This window comes from Macrobrachium rosenbergii, chromosome 16 (genome assembly GCF_040412425.1).
Source record: "Macrobrachium rosenbergii isolate ZJJX-2024 chromosome 16, ASM4041242v1, whole genome shotgun sequence".
In the NCBI taxonomy this organism is placed as follows: Eukaryota; Metazoa; Arthropoda; class Malacostraca; order Decapoda; family Palaemonidae; genus Macrobrachium; species Macrobrachium rosenbergii.
The window spans coordinates 43,403,762-43,423,761 of NC_089756.1; the positions used below are offsets into that span (position 1 = coordinate 43,403,762).

A 20,000-nucleotide genomic window follows, 5' to 3' on the forward strand; every position below is an offset into this window, starting at 1 on the left:
CAATAACATCTTGTTCGTAAAATGGGTTACAAATTCATTCCCTAGGAGAGTAATAATGCGAGTACCGCTTGAAACTTCCTCTAAGACCTCATAAAAACCTTGTGAATCATTTATTACGCGATTATTGCTCTGTTCACCTGTAGAAATCATTTCACTCACTGGCTGCGTTGGCTCTCAGTCCTCATTCTGACCCATTGCCGGTGATCCAAGGACCCTCCACGTTTCTTCTGCGCAGTTTCAGCCCCGTCACATTTTCCCGAGATGTAACCGAGTACTGAGACCCTTCCCTGAAAAAAGCGGGACGCCATATCGTAAAAACTAACCATAGAATTTTCTTGAAAATAATTTCTTTATGTTTCCCACATCCAAAGTATCAATGTGAACATTAAGCTAACCTGACCCAACCTTATCTAACCTAACTTAACCTAACCTAGGGGCATGGCAAAAAAACCGAGGCTAGTGCAATACTAGCATACATCTCAGGAATTTGCAGCCCGGTCATCAGGTGGCTCCTCAGTGTCCATTAAATGCAATTTCCTGGTGGCTGTCTTTCCACTTTTGCTAATTTCATCTCTTCGCACATTTTCTTGCCCATCCTACTGCATGCACGCTAAAACATTCCATGAATCTGATTATGGAGGATTCTTCAGTTCTCGTGTCCTTATTCATTGTCAGGACTTGAAAAAATTTTTCCATATTGAGTCTGAATTGAGTTTCTTGATCAGTAACTACTTTTTATGAGGCATGCGTCTTGTACCCGTACAAGTTCCTCTCATGTATCCGGACTTGAAACAGGCCTCAGCGTATAAGCTTTCACGGGAGGATTTATAAGCATGATTTATTTGCATCTTCCCAGTATTATGTCGTATGCATACTATATGAAGAAAACTACGTATATTTTCGATGTAGAGGTAACATAAAATTATCTGGTCCGGCGATTCTGGGCGGCAACTGAAGGAACAACTGCAATTACTGAATTATTTATGATAACTGAAGTATTTATGGTTATTTCTGCAACGTGTGACTTGCTACATCTTAAAGCAGCTTGCTGGACCCCTGTAATAAGGATATTTTATCCCAGTATGAATTTCATCCGTATAAACCTTTTATGATTTGTACTTTTTATCTTTTCATCACAAACACACGCACAGCGATTGAGTGTGGGCCCCCTGTTGGGGGATCACGTTGGATGGGCTGTATGTGACGCGCACATACACACGTACACACTCATGTGTGTGCACATACGCATAAGCAAATGCCTGGTGTCCGTACAGTGACCCTATTGATGCAATAATTGTGGATTTTCCTTTATCTCTTGGGAATTTACGGTGATAGGGTCGTTTTCATTTGTTTCCACGGATCTCCCTGTGTGTCGTTCATTGCACTAAACGAACGTTGTGAATAAATGAAAGGGTATGCATATATATATATATATATATATATATATATATATATATATATATATATATATATATGCATATATACATTATATGTGGATATATGTTTATATATACATACAAATATATATATATATATATATATGTATATGTATATATAAATATATATATATATATATATATATATATATATATATATAGTATATATATATATATATATATATATATATATATATATATATATATACAACTTTTACAGTGATGCTGTGAGTTTGTACATGAATTTATATATATGCACATTCATTTTAATCTAAAATCAATTCCTTTTGGAGAGAAAAAACTATCAGGTTATTTGCAATATTCTGAATACGCTTAGGTTTAAGGTATCAGCAGTGACTTCGAGACGAAGCTAAGTAATGGAAGGAGAAAAGAATAATTTAACATCGTGGCAAAGGGTACAGCCGCCTTTTGAATACAAGAAGAGATGATAGGGTGTTAATTGGAATAAGGGGCCTGGTGTGGAACCCTGGACTCTAACCTGTCAAACGAGATGGTGGCAGATATGCAGACACACACACACACACACACATATATATATATATATATATATATATATATATATATATATATATATATATATATATATATATATACAATATGTGTGTGTGTGTGTGTGTGTGTGTGTGTGTGTGTGTATGTGGTGATTTGTGACAAACGAATCAAGTGTTCAAGTGACCACAATCATATATAAATTTATGTATGTATGTATATATATATATATATATATATATATATATATATAATTTATATATATATACTGTATATATATGTGTGTATATATATGATTATAATCACATTAACACGTGATTCGTTCTCACACATTACCACAGGTAAAAAAAAATGAGAGGCTGGGTGTAAGTCTTGACCGGTTTCAGCTCTATTTCCAAGCCATTGACGAAACACTGACACACTGCGTATTGTCTCTGTTTGTGATTTCTGCCTCTTATGTATCAGTCCTTCATCAGTGGCTTGGAAATAAAGCTGAAACCGGTCTGAACGCACACCCAGCCCCATTTTTCACCTGCAGTGACGTGATTATATATAATATATATAATATATATATATATATATATATATATATATATATATATATATACATATATATATATATGTATGTATACATATATATTGTATATATTGTATATATATGTGTATATATATATATATATATATATATATATATATATTAACTTTTGTATCATAGTTTGTCCGCTTCACTTTATTTGGTTATTAAGGTTTCGACTTTATTCCACAAGTCTATATTTCCTGAGCCAATGGTGAAATGTGGAATTGCAGGTAATTCAGAATTACTTAAAATAGATAAAACCTGCTACGCACTCTATCATTACCTTGTTCCTATCAGCTGTATTCCTGCCCTTAATAAATCTAATTGAAAAGCTCTTCACTATTTCTGAAAATACTTCAATTTTATTGCTGCAAAAACCAAACTGATTCAGTTACCTCTTCTGAAACACGTGTTCAGTTCGGTTATGCTTAATTGTGTTTGTCATTGAAAGAGACGATTCTCGCTCAAATATTTTCCATTATTTTTTCTAGATCAATTTGCGATCCAGTCCAACGCTTCATCCCTTTATTTAATGTGGTTAACTTCATTTTTCAGATTCGTTTCATTCAGTTAATACTCGCTTTTAGTCCGGTTGGTTATATATTTTGGTAACATTCTATTCGCGTTTTATTGGAACTCTTAATTTAGTGGACATTTCATCTCTTATGAAATACATCTATTTATTTACGTTTCACTTATTATCCCCAATTTAATAAAATAAATTCCTTACTTGATGATTCCTACATCTTTATTTTAGACTTGAATTGAGTTGGCTTTCTAATCTAACATTCAGGTTAGTTAACGCTTGTCAGTAGCATTTATTTGAATTGAATTCATTAGCATTTAATTCCAGCTGTTAAGGAACTTTGGCTTCCATTACTCAGCCACTGAATAAATGTCATATCGTCATGTAGCGTAAAAACAGTCTAAGTTGTTTTATAGCATTATTGTTAGATAATGTGATAATGCCATCCTAACCTGTAAGGAGTTTAAAATTGTATCAAGTTTACAGCGAAAGACCCTTGCCGTGTGTATGGGGTAAATAAAATTATAAGAAACTTGGCATGAATACCTTTTATTTTAAATAAGCTCCGTCGAGAGGGAGAAAGGGAGCGTCGTATCCAAAAACAATAAATACAAAATCAGCATGATTGGTGTGTACGTGTAACAGATGAATTATGGTATCATGATATGCCGCACATGTCATACGAGCTGAAATATACTACACAATAATTTTTGTTTGACTGGGACCCGCTGCTGCTCTCTCTACTGGGGAGGCCGCTGCTGCCGCGTTGGACCGCTGCGCTGCCAGATGAACGACAATCGGTTCCAGGGGATGGGGCAAGATGGTTCCATTCACCTTTTTGAGTTTTTCTTTTCATTCTCGTTTTTTCGTCTCATTTTTGCTTTTTCTTTCACTAATTGCCACAAGTAAAGCACATAGTCGTTTTACCGTTAGGTTTTTTTCAGTTACTGTGGTCCCAGTAGATGGAAGAAATAATTATCCTTTTACGCTGTTGTGGTTCGTCATACACAGCGTTTTGAATATAGGTGGGTGTTTGAGGTAGTAATAGTATATATATATATATATATATATATATATATATATATATATATATATATATATATGTGTGTGTGTGTGTGTGTGTGTGTGTGTGTGTGTGTGTGTGTGTAAATATAGAATAAATATACTTATTCATAGTTTTTTTTTTCCTGCTCCTCCGTCTTTTCTCGGCACTTCATTATTCTTCGTACGTTGAAATATTTGTTTTTAGTGTCCCGTTTGTTCCGCCACCGCGGTCACAACCGATGAAAGAAATCGTCATTAATTTTCCGTTGTTTGTAGTTAACCGTTTTTATAAATCTAGTGTTTTGATTATCGGTGCTTGTATGTCCTCGTGATTATTTATCGCGTTGGCTATTTTATGAAGTTGGTGCATTTTCTCCCATTACTTCAATAGGACACATTTTTATAAATCACTTAACACATTCTATTTTAAAGCAATATATGGCCATCTTTCGTGGAATTGTAAATCACTGGCGCATAAACATATACGCGTTTTGTAGCAACAGACACCGATTTGGAATCCAACAGCTCGTAAGTACATATTTACGGCTGCGATAGATATTTTCCCAGAAATATTCCGTACTTGAATGTGCCATTATAAATTGGAGCCGAGTCTCCTGTCCGGTGTAGACCACACCACGTGGGCTGTCTTGTTCTATAAGCGCCTTGTTTATGACCGTGATGTATGTTTATTGCGTGTGCGTGCGTGTGTGTGTGTGTTTATGTTTGTTCTTTTTTGGGGGGGTTTGTTGGTGGTCTACGTCCCCGAATTTAGTTGTTTATATTTATTTGTTTGTTTATATATTTGTTGAGGGAAATAAACGGTTACACAACTCTTAAGTTAATTATACATTCCGTCTCCCTATAACACGAAGCTCGGCAAGGCTCGTTAGACCCAGGTGCGAGATAAGTAACTCGATCACGCATGCACTAGAAATTAATCTTACCATTGTTCTCACCCCGTTCCCTTCTCCCACAGAGAGGTCACTCTAAGAGGTGTTAGCCCTCCTATTTTCTGCAAGTCTTTTGGTTGTGAGGTTATTAACCCCATGGCCCTCTCCAACCTGGTTGCAACCCACTACAGTGCGTACCTACCAGGTGAACACAGGATCAACGAATTTAACGGAACTTTCCCAAAGACATTCCCGATTGCTTGGACGCAACAGACGGGGTCCTTTACTGCCAGGCGAAGTACACAGTCACCTTCTGAAATAAAATAGGTTCTAATAACTGGTGGAGCAATGATAACAATACTCTTCTAATACTGTAAAACCATGATCGTGGAAATTTGATCACAATAATTCTAATACTGCTGTTGTTATTTTTACCTCTGCCTCAGCATTTTATACTTGTAAATCGATTCTAATGGAAACAAGTCTATTTCAGTCGCCGTTTCCATGACTTCAGGAACTGTTATTTTCCTTTTAAACCCAAAAGAACGAACGTTTAATCCACGATGCTACTTTCGGTGAATGCCCTGAAAGCTGCGTCTGATAAGCACAGTGAATTTAAATATGTATTTACAGACATGAACAATTAATAAAGCTGTAAAACTGTGAAGTCAATATTAACATATTTCAAATATGAAAAAACTTAAGATGCAGCGTTAATTCACGTTATCAGTAGATGTAAATTTAGATACATAGACATAACCTATAAATAAAAATACACGTTAGGCGGTGTGCACTGTAAGCATTACTTAAGATTCTTTGCAGCGTCCCTTCAGCCCCTAGCTGTAACCCTTTTCATTCCTTTTACTGTACCTCCATTCATATTCTTTTCCTTCCATCTTACTTTCCACGCTCTCCTAACAATTGTTTCATAGTGAAACTGCAAGGTTTTCCTCCGGTTAAACCTTTAAAAGTTTTCTACTCTCAGTTTCTCTTTCAGCTGTGAATGACCTCAAAGGTCTCACCGCTTGGCCTTTGGCCTAGATTTTATATTCCATTCCATTCCTATAAATGATTATATAAAACAGTGAAATACGTAGCGATATGTTGTGAGTAAAATAAAATCGTAGGATGTTTTATTTTCTAGCATCTGCATAACCAGTACGTGAAATATAAAGCTGCGATGTCATTAGATATAAATAGAATTTTTAAAAATCCAGTTGTTGGATCAAGAAACGCCCCTCTTTTTACCCAATTTAAAGACTCCTAATGTGGATTTTGATGTATTTCATACAAGGCAAAATGTTGTCGTAGTCCAAAGAAAGTAAGACTCTCTCTCTCTCTCTCTCTCTCTCTCTCTCTCTCTCTCTCTCTCAATAACTACTAACTGGGAAATTCTATCTCTTTAAGAACAATATTATTATGAGGTAGGATGTATCTCTCTCTCTCTCTCTCTCTCTCTCTCTCTCTCTCTCTCTCTCTCTCTCTCTCTCTCTCTCTCTCTCTCAGTAACTACTAACTGGGAAAATCTATCTCTTTAAGAACAATATTATTATGAAGTAGGAAGTATCTCTCTCTCTCTCTCTCTCTCTCTCTCTCAGGAAGTAGCTTATTGACCGGAACATCAGATCTCTTCCAAAGTAGTTAGTATAGGAATTGTCTCTCCGTCCCAAAATAGTTTATTGAACGAAAAAATCTCTTTCTTTAAGGATAACTACTGAATAGGAATTTCTCTCTCTCTCTCTCTCTCTCTCTCTCTCTCTCTCTCTCTCTCTCTCTCTCTCTCTCTCTCTCTATAACCATGCCTATCTGGGAAATACTGTTTCTTTGAGAAATGGAATCTCTCTCTGTTGTCCTGTCCCAAAATAGTTTATTGACTAAAAATCAGATTTCTGCAACAATAGTTATTAAAACTCTCTCTCTCTCTCTCTCTCTCTCTCTCTCTCTCTCTCTCTCTCTCTCTCTCTCTCTCTCTCTCTCAGTAACCACTAACTTGGAAATGCTATCACTAAGAACAAAATTATTATGGAATAGGAAGTCTCTCTCTCTCTCTCTCTCTCTCTCTCTCTCTCTCTCTCTCTCTCTCTCTCTCTCTCTCTCTCTCGCAAATACTTGCTGGTATTTTTTAGACGATACTTTCTACTGTCACACTCACTCATTGCAAAACAGTAGCCTATTGAAAAAATGTCGATTTCAGGTAATTGCAATACCCGAGTCTTCGTCGAAGCTGATCGTCCCGGTTCAAAACAGTCGTGCGTTTAAAGACGTTTCTTTGTTATATATCAAGACTTTGAACGTTTTCAGCAGATTGTCTTTTTTCCTCGTTCTCTCACTCCTTCGACATTGGTTTATTATTGACACAGTAGTTAGCAAAATATTTTTCCCTATGTCTCTCACTCCTTCGACACTGATTTATTGTAGCTGTAGTAGGCTCGCTAGCTGTTTGTGACAATGCGATTTTATCATTCCTTCGACCATGATAGTATTTTTTTCAGACTTTTTGCCAATAAGATTTTTTTGTCCTTCGATCCTGACTCATTTCAGGGATCGAATTCTCACTATGTTTGTATTCCTGTCAGACTTTTTGCCACTAAGATTTTTTTTTTTTGTTTTTTTTTTTCGTCCTTCGATCCTGATTCATTTCAGAGACCGAATTGTCGTCGGTACTTTGATATTACTGTTTTCCAATAATTTCAATGTCAAATGGATTTTTTTTTCAGCAAATTGTAATTAACTCTGTAATCAGTAAGGAAGGGGAAACTAATTTATGCTTAGTGTTGGTTCAGATAGTAGGGGATTAACTTGACTGTAACTTAAATTCGATTCAGTTCTTCGTTAGAGCTCCACAGTCAGTCTGTCAAAGAGATACCCCTCAACCTTCTCCTCCACCCCCCCAACCCCACATCTCCACCCTCTGACATGAATCTACAAGAGGTGAAGTGTGCGCTGATTTAGAATGACTGAATAGATCTTTCGAGCTTTCTTTAGTAGTCTGTAGCTTAGAGTCACGTGCTTTTATTTTAGTCTGTTTTCGAGTGAATTCTAGAAAATTATATTCTTCCTTCTCGTATTCTAGAAAATTATGTTCATGTTTCTCGTATTGTCGGAAATTGTTTTCATGTTTTTGGTATCCTAGAAAACTATTTTCCCTTATCGCATTCATAGCCAGCAGAATCTATGATTTGTATTTTCTACTACTCAAACATAACAGTTAATGGCAAATTTTATATATAACTTGAATTCTGAGTATGTCTGCTCTCAGCATTTTTCAATTAAGTAGGGCAGTTCATCGATTTAAAATAAGCTATAGTTAGCTATGTTTACAGCGAATCTTCTACGTCATTATTTTTATTTACATTTATACACTTTTAGGATGTAATACGTTGAAGTCTAAGTGTGAGGTTCATGATTTATATATACTGTAGTTTCAAATTAGCCGATACTCACGATTAGTATTCATTTTTATACAATTTTAGTTGTTCAGATCGATGTTCTAAAACGCACTATTCAGTCATTATTCAAATGCTGTTTGATTAGTTTTTATCAAGATATACATCGCTAGAACGCATTAGTCTACCACTACGGATAATCATGATTGATAATGGAATATAACATTAGAACGCATTCTGCTCTTACTACCTAAAGAAATATGTGAAAATGGGAGTTGGGAACCCGTAGACTTTTTTCGATCGTCAGGTACTTCACTCTGCGTCACTCTTTCTTGACCTTAGCATGCTTGAGTGCAGTTAAGAAGAAAATTATATAAAGCCAGTTTTCGTTATTTTATAATTCATGTCTGCCCGAGACCAGAGACGGGGAATTTATTGTGGGTGTATACATTTTTAATTTTTTTGCCAGTAAGGAAACTCTTTAGGAAACTGACTACACAGAAAATCATTAATAAGGCTGTTGGATTAAAATAATGCCTTGTAAGAAATACCTGGATATTTGTTGATGATGATACTATTATTATTATTATTATCATTATTATTATTTTTATTATTATTATAAAAAGTTATATAGTTGCCGATAAAAATTGCTTGCAGGAGAGGCGAAAGTTCTTTGTTAAAATACGCCCAGAAAATTCTCTTGATTTTTCAATCTTACTTTCACTTTATCAGAGTCGGTTTCTGACATATGTACATCAATGTGTTCACGTGATTTCATTCATATAATTTCATTCCGAAACTACCAGAACACTGAGAAGCGACGGGCAATACAGGGAGTCTACTATCATGCGTGTTAAAATATTATAGCCCATTAGGTGACAGTCGATTTTGGATCTTTCCTCGATAGTGACCCCCAAGGGTTTTAACCCGGTGTGTATCCACCTTTGCGGCGCGTTCAGTACAACCCCGTCGGGGATTATCGTAAAAACATAAACAAAAGACCATAAATATCATAAAGATAATGACCCCAAAAAATATCAGTCCTAGATAACGACCCCCGAAAACCCTTGGGGGTCACTATCTAGGAAAGACCCTCGATTTTTATATATTTATAAGAAAGTTCATGTAAACAGTATTGAATTTTGCTATATATATGTATATATTATATATATATATATATATATATATATATATATATATATATATATATATATATATATATATATATATATATATATATGTATATATTTATGTATGTATATGGATGGATGGGGAAATATTATTTACCAACTAGCGATCGGAAAATATGTGAACCTAACGATTGATCTTATATAAAGTCGAAAAATAGTGCTCGAAAGTCTTAGTGGTTTTCGAATCAGTCCGCTCAAGAAGCATGACAAAACGGTGTCTGGTGCGGAAAATACTACTTTGTCTATTGATTAAATCATTTCTCTAAAAATGTATTGAATATAATTAATTATACGGTTGATATTATTGCCGTAAGTATTATTAATTTGAATAATAAGATTTTTAGTTTCCTTTAAAAGAAAACTATTGAGATGGCTTTGTCTGTCCGTCTGGGCGTTTTCTGTCCGCCCTCAGATCTTAAAAACTACTGAGGCTGGAGGGCTGTAAATTGGTATGTTGATCATCCACCCTCCAATCATCAAACATACCAAATTGCATCCCTCTAGCCTCAGTAGTTTTTATTTTATTTGAGGTTAAATTTAGCCATGATCTTTCGTCTGACACCGCTATAGGTGCCAACAACACAGGCCACCACCGGGCCGTGACTGAAAGTTTCATGGGCCGTGGCTGAGAATTTTATAGGCCGTGGCTGTGAGTTTCATATAGCAGTACACGCTGCACAGAAAACTCGATTGCGCCAAAGTAACTTCAGTACATTTTTTACTTATTATTATTACTGATAAATCCATTAACGTCGGTGTTACTGATTTCTTGTGAGCAGGGAATTGACATTCCAAAATGAATAATATATTTAGAATATTAACGTCTGAAAATGTAAAGTATGTTCATTTTGATTGACCAAGATCAACCTAAGTTTGTTTGCATCGGGATTCTGAAGGAAATGAGTAAAAATGAAGAAGGAAATTAGTGAAGAGGAGGTCGCCTACCACCAGGTGAACCCATTCTGTGACAAAGCCTATGATCTTCCTCTATAATCTAACAAAGTCGAGAGTTTTCCATCACCTATACGCCTTTTTCCCACAGAGGGTGTGATCTAGTGGTTACCCTCCCGGTTCGCGACTGGTATTTAGGGATGCAGTTGCTAGCCTCGTGCCTTTCTGCATCTCTGACAGCGACCCACTGTAATGAAGTACCAGTTACGCAATTCACTGATTAGGTCTAAAGAGGCACTGTGGGTTCTTCTTATTTGCTTTATTTCATGTATCACATTATTGTGTCTACATACACACACATAAACATGTATATATATATATATATATATATATATATATATATATATATATATATATATATATATATATATATATGCTGTATATATAATATATATGTAAAAGTGAATATAAAATATATATATATATATATATATATATATATATATATATATGTATATATATACATATATATGTATATATACATATATATATATAAATATATATATATATATATATATATATATATATATATATATATATGTTTATATAATATATATATACATATAAATTGAGTGTGTGTGTTAGTGACTAAAAGTAAAAGGAAAATATATATATATATACACATACTGTATATATATATATATGTGTGTTGTGTGTGTATGCATATATATATATATATATATATATAATATATATATATATATATATATATATATATATATATATATATATATATATATACATATATATATGTAAATGTCGTTAAATATGACAGCGAAGTTGCAGTTTATTAGTTTCTTACTAATGTTCTCGATTTTCCTTATTATCTTGCTCTGTTCTTCAGGCAACTGATGGAGTAAAGCACCAAAGTTCATTTTGATGGACGTTTTATTGGTTAGGACGTTTCGTCTCTTCTAGAGACATCTTCTGCTACAAATGAGTGTTTACAAAGAAATTCACACATATATATAACATTCTTTCAAGGGAACACTTGTCAAAAACATAACTATTCGATGGTTAAAATCCAATATTCGGCAGTTAGCGTTTTGAAATTAACAGTTAAAACATATAGGTTTGTTACTAAACTTGTTTAGAACTGGCCTGTTGACAATTACCAAGAATTGCTATTTAGGTATTTACATACTTAGAAACAACCAGACGAAAAATAAATAGCTGAAAATAGACGGTCAACAAAATTAATGTAAAATTAATATAGTAATTACACACGTAAAAAGTATAAGTAAAATGTAAATACAAAGTTATCAATATCAGGATAGAACAAGATAAAACATGACAAAAATAAAGTTAACTAAAATATTTGCATAGGTCCAACATCGACGACACATTTTAGTCTGCTGCATTTCTTCTCCTTTCACGATCGGAAGGTAGAATTATTGCGTTGATATACATATATAAATATATATATATATATATATATATATATATATATATATATATATATATATATATATATATATATTATATATATATTTATATAATATATATATATAAATTGAGTGTGTGTATTAGTGACTAAAAGTAAAAGGAAAAAATTTGTAGCAATAAATACAGTCAGACAAAGCTAGAAGGCCATCGCAGGACGAAATTTAGAAAGAATTTTCGCATCTGTAGAATTTATTAAGACTCAGTGGAGCTAAAACCTTTACACGAAGAAGCCATTAGACTAAAACCACCGAGAGATATTAATAGAGTCTTAAAAAAGAACTTAAAATACGTTTTTCCTCTTCCTCGAGTTTTCGAACGGTTGCAGGAAGAACGTTTATAATTGGAGAAATTTATTCCATTTTAGATTTTCGAAAGATAATTAATGATTAAAAAGGAGAGCTTTTATTTCCGCTTTGATGCAGAGAGGAACCAGTTGCAATGTTTGCAAAGGTTAAGTCATTCATGTTTTTGTACTGAGGAATAAAACGAGTACTTGTATAAAACTGGAGACTTTAATTGATTAATGAGGTAAAAATGTCTAGCAAATCCGGTAAGGTTAATGTAATGGGATTTAGGAAAATGACATTTTAGTGTTTCAAAATCACTGGAGAGAAAAGTAAAACAAAATTGAATCTGATAGAACTTTACTTGCTACCTTTCAAGAAACTCTAAGATAGTTACGAGACACAGTAAATACTAAGCTTTAAAAAAGGTACTGCTATCCGTGAAATACACCGACGAGAGAGAGAGAGAGAGAGAGAGAGAGAGAGAGAGAGAGAGAGAGAGAGAGAGAGAGTAGTCTGAAAAATATCTACATCCCTCAGCTGATTCAGTGAGTTATAATTTACTGGACAGCCTCCGCTCTGGTCATTTTCTTTCTTCTGTCGATGGTGCAGATGGCTGGACACGGACATTGAGCTTTCCGTCTTTAATTTTTCTTATATTGATAAAATAAAAATAGGTGCCGGAGAGTAAAAAAAAAATAGCTGGCAATGATGAGAAAATACTCGCCACAATTTACATGTGAAATTAAAGTATTGATTCAGTGAAAGGTCGTCAGCTTGCCATTATTTCTCATCAGTGTTTATTTCTCTTTCTACATTATCATAATCCACTTTTGACATTCCGTTGCGATCATGATTATACGTTCAGTCCTTGTATAATACGTAAATATTATATTTATACGTGTTTGACTGACAGTTTGCGTTAATTTAACAATTCAGGATTGTTGCCGCGAACATAGAAAGTGATGAATTCTGTGCCAAATATGATTTCTGTTTTCTTCAAAGTAATTTTTAGTTTCCACTTGCCAACTTAATCTCATGATTTTGTCAAAAATGTATACGCGTGGTAGGCAGTCAAAATAACGTAGAGGTTAGTGGAGAGTTAATAATGGCATTATTACTCTTCGATAAATTTGATTCATGTGCTGTGCTTTTTGTTATATGTCTCGTTTAAGACCTTTTTGTGAAATGAAAAACCAAGTTCAACTCAAGTTGAATGAACCGGCAAGAGTAGCCATCAGAGGTGGAGCTTAGACGGGGGACCAATTAAGTTCTCGAACTGCATGCAAAGTCTTCCCCAGGCTTAGAATGGTTTAGATTGCAGAACTCTGAAGGCCTTGATGATCGAAAGATCTCATTTTACGAACAACCTACCCCCTCCCCTTATTATTTTTTGTCTTTTACCGAGGCAATAAAAGATCCAGTGGTTTTAATGGGCGTATTCGTCCTTTGCATCCGCGTAGTCTCTCAGACAATTGGTAGTTTGCATTAATCCTGGTCTGGTCTCAATCACAGTAGTAGTATACTCCTCATCGACCAATACCCTTCCCCTCCCTTCCCCGCTCATTTGCCCCCTCCTCGTACCCCTCTTCAACACCCTACCAACACCACACCACCAACCAAGACCCCCCTCTCATTCCCCCTACCTTGGTCTCAGGTCTCCCCTACCGCAGGTCCTTACCTGTGAATCAGCCATTAATCGCAGCCGAAGGATACGTTCCTAGGGGCCTTACCCTGCAGTCCCCTCTAACCCCCGGCTCCCTACCCCTCCCACCAATTTTCCTTGTGCCCAATTATGCACATTTGCTTGAAAAACGTTGCCACTCTGGACCATTTGTTCGTCCTGGGGGTCATAAGTTAACGCTTGCCGTCTCGGGTTTCTGCTTATTAAGCCCCGACGTTGGTTCTCTCTCAGGGTCACTTCATTCCGGCGGTTCTTATCGCGCCTCTCATCGGGAGTTTCTCTCTCTCTCAATAAGTTTTTCCTACGTAGGCTATTTGGTTGATCAGAGGATCACAAGAAAAGTTAATTATATTCTTTGTAAGTTAGCGTACTCCCCCTCTGTCCAATTGTTTTATTTAAAATTAGTCCGCATGGTTGTTGACACCAATAAATAAAACCTGGTCTAAATCGAAAGTGAAATCGGATTCTAAATCAAAGGTGAAATGACATCTTAGACACCGTTCATTTCATCACTGTCCAATAACATTTGGTTTTGACTCTGATGTAAGACCCCTTCTGGTGGAAACCCTGCCATTTCTGTCCCAAATTGACCAACACTACTAGACTTGAGGCAACAAAAAGCATGGCCATCACACCAGTAAGCTCGTACATTAAAATAATTACATATTAATGGGATATGCCTCGCATTTCAATCCGGTAGACGTACCCAGATCCTTAAAGGTAACCTACACTCATTGTTTTCTGTGCAGCTTGAAGTCTGGAAATGTGGAAATGATGAGTTGTAGAATGATAAGTTTTTTTTTTTTTTTTTTTTTTTTGTTAGAAAGGAGACTGAGACTGTTCGTTCAACTGAGTTGCACCTTTGCGATGTGTATCTGCTTCTAAAATTTCGTTGGGGAAAATTAGTCGAAGGAAGTCGAACCTTTTCAATCCTTGTGTGCATACAAAACACATCCTCGTTTACGCACGTGCATTTATATATTCATGAACTTGTGTCATGTCCATATAATTGTTCACTATCAGTTCGGCTTTAGAGAACTGGTAAAGTAATTTTTGTCTTTTGGCAAGGATAACCAACCAATTGAAACTAAAGACTGAATATATCTTGAAGCAATGTCTGGACCTATGATACAATGAATAGGCGCTTCATCGTGCTAACACGTTTGTTACTGGTTTTTCGAGCTATTCCTCTTCTTTGACGTGAGTCAAGAAAAAGTTTTCATCAGGAAGGGAGATCTTATAAACAAAAAACAGTGCAGCTACAATACCCTACTTGTGACCTGTAAGCTGACAATAGATACTCATGATTTAGTAGTTTTACTAAACCGTTGTTTTGTTTTCCCATAAATAAGTAACGTATTTCTATTTTTTACTCTTATAAACAGAAATCAGTGCAGATACTGTGTACTATGAGCGACCTGTGAGTTGATAATAGATACTCATGATTTTGAAGTTCTAATAAAACTGTTGTTTTGTGACCACATAAACAAGTAACATATTTCAATTGTTACTCTTTTACGCACAAAATTGTGTGAGACCGAATCTTATGAACTGAAAGATGTACAAAGAATCGAAAACTCAGCTTATTCCTTAATTCCTTAATACTCCTTCGCTCGATGGCGCTGGGTTGCCATCTAAATAGGACATTTCTATGCAAAGGATGCCGAAATGGGCTACCAATCTCAAATCGAGATTGGCTACTTTAGGGAAAGTCGTGGATTTCTGATTTGTAGTAGATATAAGAAATTATATTAAATATGATCATTTATTGCCTAGTAATGGTAAGGAAGATAATTAATGTGTAGATATTCGCTCATCGAAAATAAATGCGCAAACAAGATGGCAGCCATAAGGAGAATGACAAATTTGTTACCTCGCACTGAATTATCAGCAGTTGTTGTGGGCACCCTGATTAATCTTTTGTGTTTCATGTAGAGTCATATTGGTGTCAGATACCGATTCGTTGGTGTAATACCTGTGGCTCCAGACAGAAAGTATGAAACGAGAAACCGCCAAGTAGGGTGTGAAATGTTCCTACTTCGGAGAACAGTTTAAAATATGTGGAATTTTGATGGTCACATTTACCGGATCTGTGTACTGTAAATACAGCGGCTGAACATTAAATTCTTAACGTCTCAAATCACTATTTATGTTTGGACGTTTTCCAATGAAAACCTTGATTCATAATTTGTGAATGTGCAATGAAGAAATTTCTTTTTCTACGCCGTGATTCGTAGTTGGGTTAGAAAGGAAAACTTACCTAAAATTGATGAGAATTCAGAAGTTAACAGATGGTTGCCTGTGACCGCTGTATTCATATAAATCTGGCAAATTCGACCCTGAGATTACATGTATTTGTAAATGCTCTCCGAATTAGGAGAGTTTACCGTTTGACTTATTTTCCTCAAGATATAATTTTCGGAGATGTGTGTTTTTTATTGCGAAATAATAAATGAAGAGAAAAGGAAGTTGTTACATGTCTAAAACAAAACAGCTGATTTGGATGTCTTTCTTGTCCTCTGGAATAAGTAATATGCAAAATTTTATGTGCAGTTGAATTGTTGTTTCTTCGCTATTTGCTTTTCGATGTAAGAATTGTTTCTTGCTGTTTTGTTGTTTGAAAACCAGTTTTAGATCAATTTAAACATTTCACCAGCAGAGGTTTATTTAAAGTCATTCATTACTTTTTATGCCTTTAGAGACAACTCATTTTGCCGTTATCAGTGTTCAAATCTAATTTTATTTATAGTTATCCCATCTGTGTGATCTTATTAGTAACAAGTTATACTGAGAGCATATTTGTAACTCGTTTGTGACCATCAGTGATGTATCGTATAGGTATTCTTTGCTTACTTCTTTCTTCTTTACTACGTCTTTGCAACCGAAAACATCTCATCCTTTTTTTTTTTTATTTGGCATCTTTGTACTGTTGCTTCTCTGATCGCTTTATGTTCCCAGCTGTACCCTAGGGTATTTATTTGCTTTCACAACACAACTCGTGCGATGCTGCCTTGTCTCAACTACCATTTCATACCCCATAAACATCTCTTCACTATTTATATTTTCTTAATCGAAGGGGACAGAAACGAATAGTCTTGCCGGAGGCTGTCTCTTATTTTTACCGTACGTTGTATCTCTGGTGAAGCAAACTGAGGATTTCAGTATTGTCAAAGTGTTTGGCTCATTAAGACAAGGATGAATAGTGGTGTTAGTTAAATCTTTTTGTAAGCTTATAACTCGGCTGTTCATCGTAATTCAGCATTTTATCACAATTCAGCAGTTTATTATAATTCAGCATTTTATTATAATTCAGCAGGTAACTACGAGTATAACTCAGCAGTTTATCATAACTCAGCAGTTTATCATAGCTCAGCAGTTTATTATAATCAGCAGTTTACTATAACTCAGCAGTTTATTATAATTCAGCAGTTTATTATAATCACCTGCTTACTACGAGCATAACTCAGCAGTTTCTACGAATATAACTCAACATATTATCATAATTCAGCTGTTTATTATAATCAACAGTTTATCATAATTCAGCAGTTTATCATTATTCAGCAGTCTTTCATAATCAGCATTTTATTATAATTCAGCAGTTTATCATAACTCAGCAGTTTATTATAATCAACAGTTTAATATAACTCAGCAGTTTATCATAACTCAGCAGTTTATTATAATTCAGCAGTTCATGATAATTCAGAAGTTTCTCATAATTCAGCAGCTTATTGCAATTCATCAGTTTTTCATAATTCAGCAGTTTATCGTAATTCAGAAGTGTATTATAATTCAGCAGTGTATTATAATTCAGCAGCTTCTCATAATTCAGCAGTTTATTGCAAACACATTCCACAAGACTGCCTTTTCCGCTTCTCCTGCTTTCGCCACCACTTCTGTTTGTCTGAAAAACTCCAAAAGACTTTCCCATTTTATTTTCCTTTGCCATATTTTGTCCTTCCTCGTGCCCTGCTATTATTGCACTTATAAACGGTCCCCGGGCAACATAAAGTTTCTTTATATCCCAGCTATCATCTTCACAAGTTGTAAGTCTGTCGGGACGGCCTATACCTATCATTGGCCCAGTGTCTGCTCTCAACAGATGGGAGTTCTTGCTATTCTGTTTATTAACTGTATGTATCTTCACACACACACACACACACACACACACACACACACACACATATATATATATATATATATATATATATATATATATATATATATATATATATATATATATATATATATATGTCTGCTTGTGTATTTATATATTTATAATACACACACACATATATATATATATATATATATATATATATGTGTGTGTGTATCATATATATTTAATAAACAGAATAGCAAGAACTGTATGTATCTTTTAATAAACAGAATATACATATGTATCTTTACACACATACATATATATATATATATATATATATATATATATGTATATATATATATATATATATATATATATATATATATATATATATATATATATATATATATATATGATTATCGTGTCTAAAAACTAATATGTTTAAAAAGGGCAGTTTGTTATCACTTTCATGCTCAGTCATGAATTTTATTTTTGAATGGATCTTATTGGCATATTTATTGAATATGTCTATATGATGTATCCGAACATACAAATGACGATTGAATATGGAAGTGAAAATAAACTGCCATTTTTAGTAATATATATGTGTGCGTATGTGTGTGCGCGTGGACGCGTGCATATGCGTATGTATATATTATAAAACTTTATCCCCTTATTACTATACAGTGACACGTTTGTATATGTATGGGTGTATGTTTATGTCATACAAGGAAATATTATGAAACGTCGTTCTACATTTTTCTTTAAATCTAGTAATTTTATAACTATATTATCACTTGATATATGTTGCTTTATAATTTTCACGTTATCTTTCACTCTCCTCTTACTGGTTAGTCACAGTTAATGTTTTTGTGTTTTCTTAAATTTAACTTCATTTCCGTACAGGAAACTACGTTAAATAACAATTATAGAAGTAAGCTCTTAAGAATAAGCCATATGAAGTGATGTATATATCAATGTCCCTTTTACAGACAGCATCACTTCATCTCCAGCATTTCTTCTCGACTCGCCTGTGAATATTTCCGACGGCTTTGTAGGAGTGTAATGACCTCCATTCTGTATTGCCATGTTTTAATTCATGTCCTATTTACCGCAATTGCGTGAATCATCCGTGGCCTGCTGGTTGGACCTTCGCAGTAAATTATGCGTCTGCTCCTCGTCCGTATATCTCTTTTGTGAAGAACGGTTCCATGTCTTCGGTAACATCATCGTGGTTAAAAGAATAAAAAAAAAAAAAAAAAAAAAGGCTCCCTCACTTCACTAATATCGTCGTCATTTATAAGGTCTGGAGACTTATTTAGTGTCATTTATAATTCCTCGGCCATCGTTGATTGTCTGCGTAGCTATGTTAGACACTTTGTCAATGTATATCATTCTCCTGTTGCTGCTCGAGGAAATTCTGTCAATTAATCAAATCATTATTTATTTACCACAGTGCGATGTTCCCATAATTCAGCCTCTTAACTGTCTGTTGTAAATATTCCTATTTTTTTATTTTTTTTCATGAAGATTTTGTGGATTTCTTTTTGTTTTCTAGCATTTGTACGGTCTAGCCTTTCAGATCTGTTATAGATAAATTTGTTTTTGCTTGATTCTCTTGTACAATTCCTAAAATTTATTTTTTCTGTCTTCCTGTTAGTTTTCTGTTTTATATTGTACAGTCTCCCTTTCCTTCCACCTTTAAGGTGCTTTCTACTATTGTGTTTTCCTTGCGTTTCTTCCAGTTGTCGAGTCTCAGCTTGTTTGGTCTTTTGTATTTGCTTGTAAAATCGTGTTAATAATATTTCTTCATTGTTTCGGTTCATTAATAGATTTTACTTCCACGAGAAGATGAAATTGTTGTAGTTAATTGTCACATTTTTGGGGGATAATTTTTTATATATTGTTTTTCCTTTTACGAGAATATTTTTCTTTAGACATTCATACTCTCTCCTTCTATCGCTGTTCTACTCTTAG

General features: G+C 34.5%; 1 protein-coding gene across 1 annotated transcript in view; it reads right to left on the reverse strand.

Moving 5' to 3' along the window:
• LOC136846942 (uncharacterized protein DDB_G0283697-like) overlaps window positions 1-20,000 on the reverse strand; it is a 74,214-nt gene that overhangs the window by 8,450 nt on the left and 45,764 nt on the right. The window contains exon 3 of the mRNA XM_067118197.1: window positions 192-287. Coding sequence (XP_066974298.1) covers window positions 192-287 — 96 coding nt within the window. The remainder of the gene's footprint in view (window positions 1-191; window positions 288-20,000) is intronic.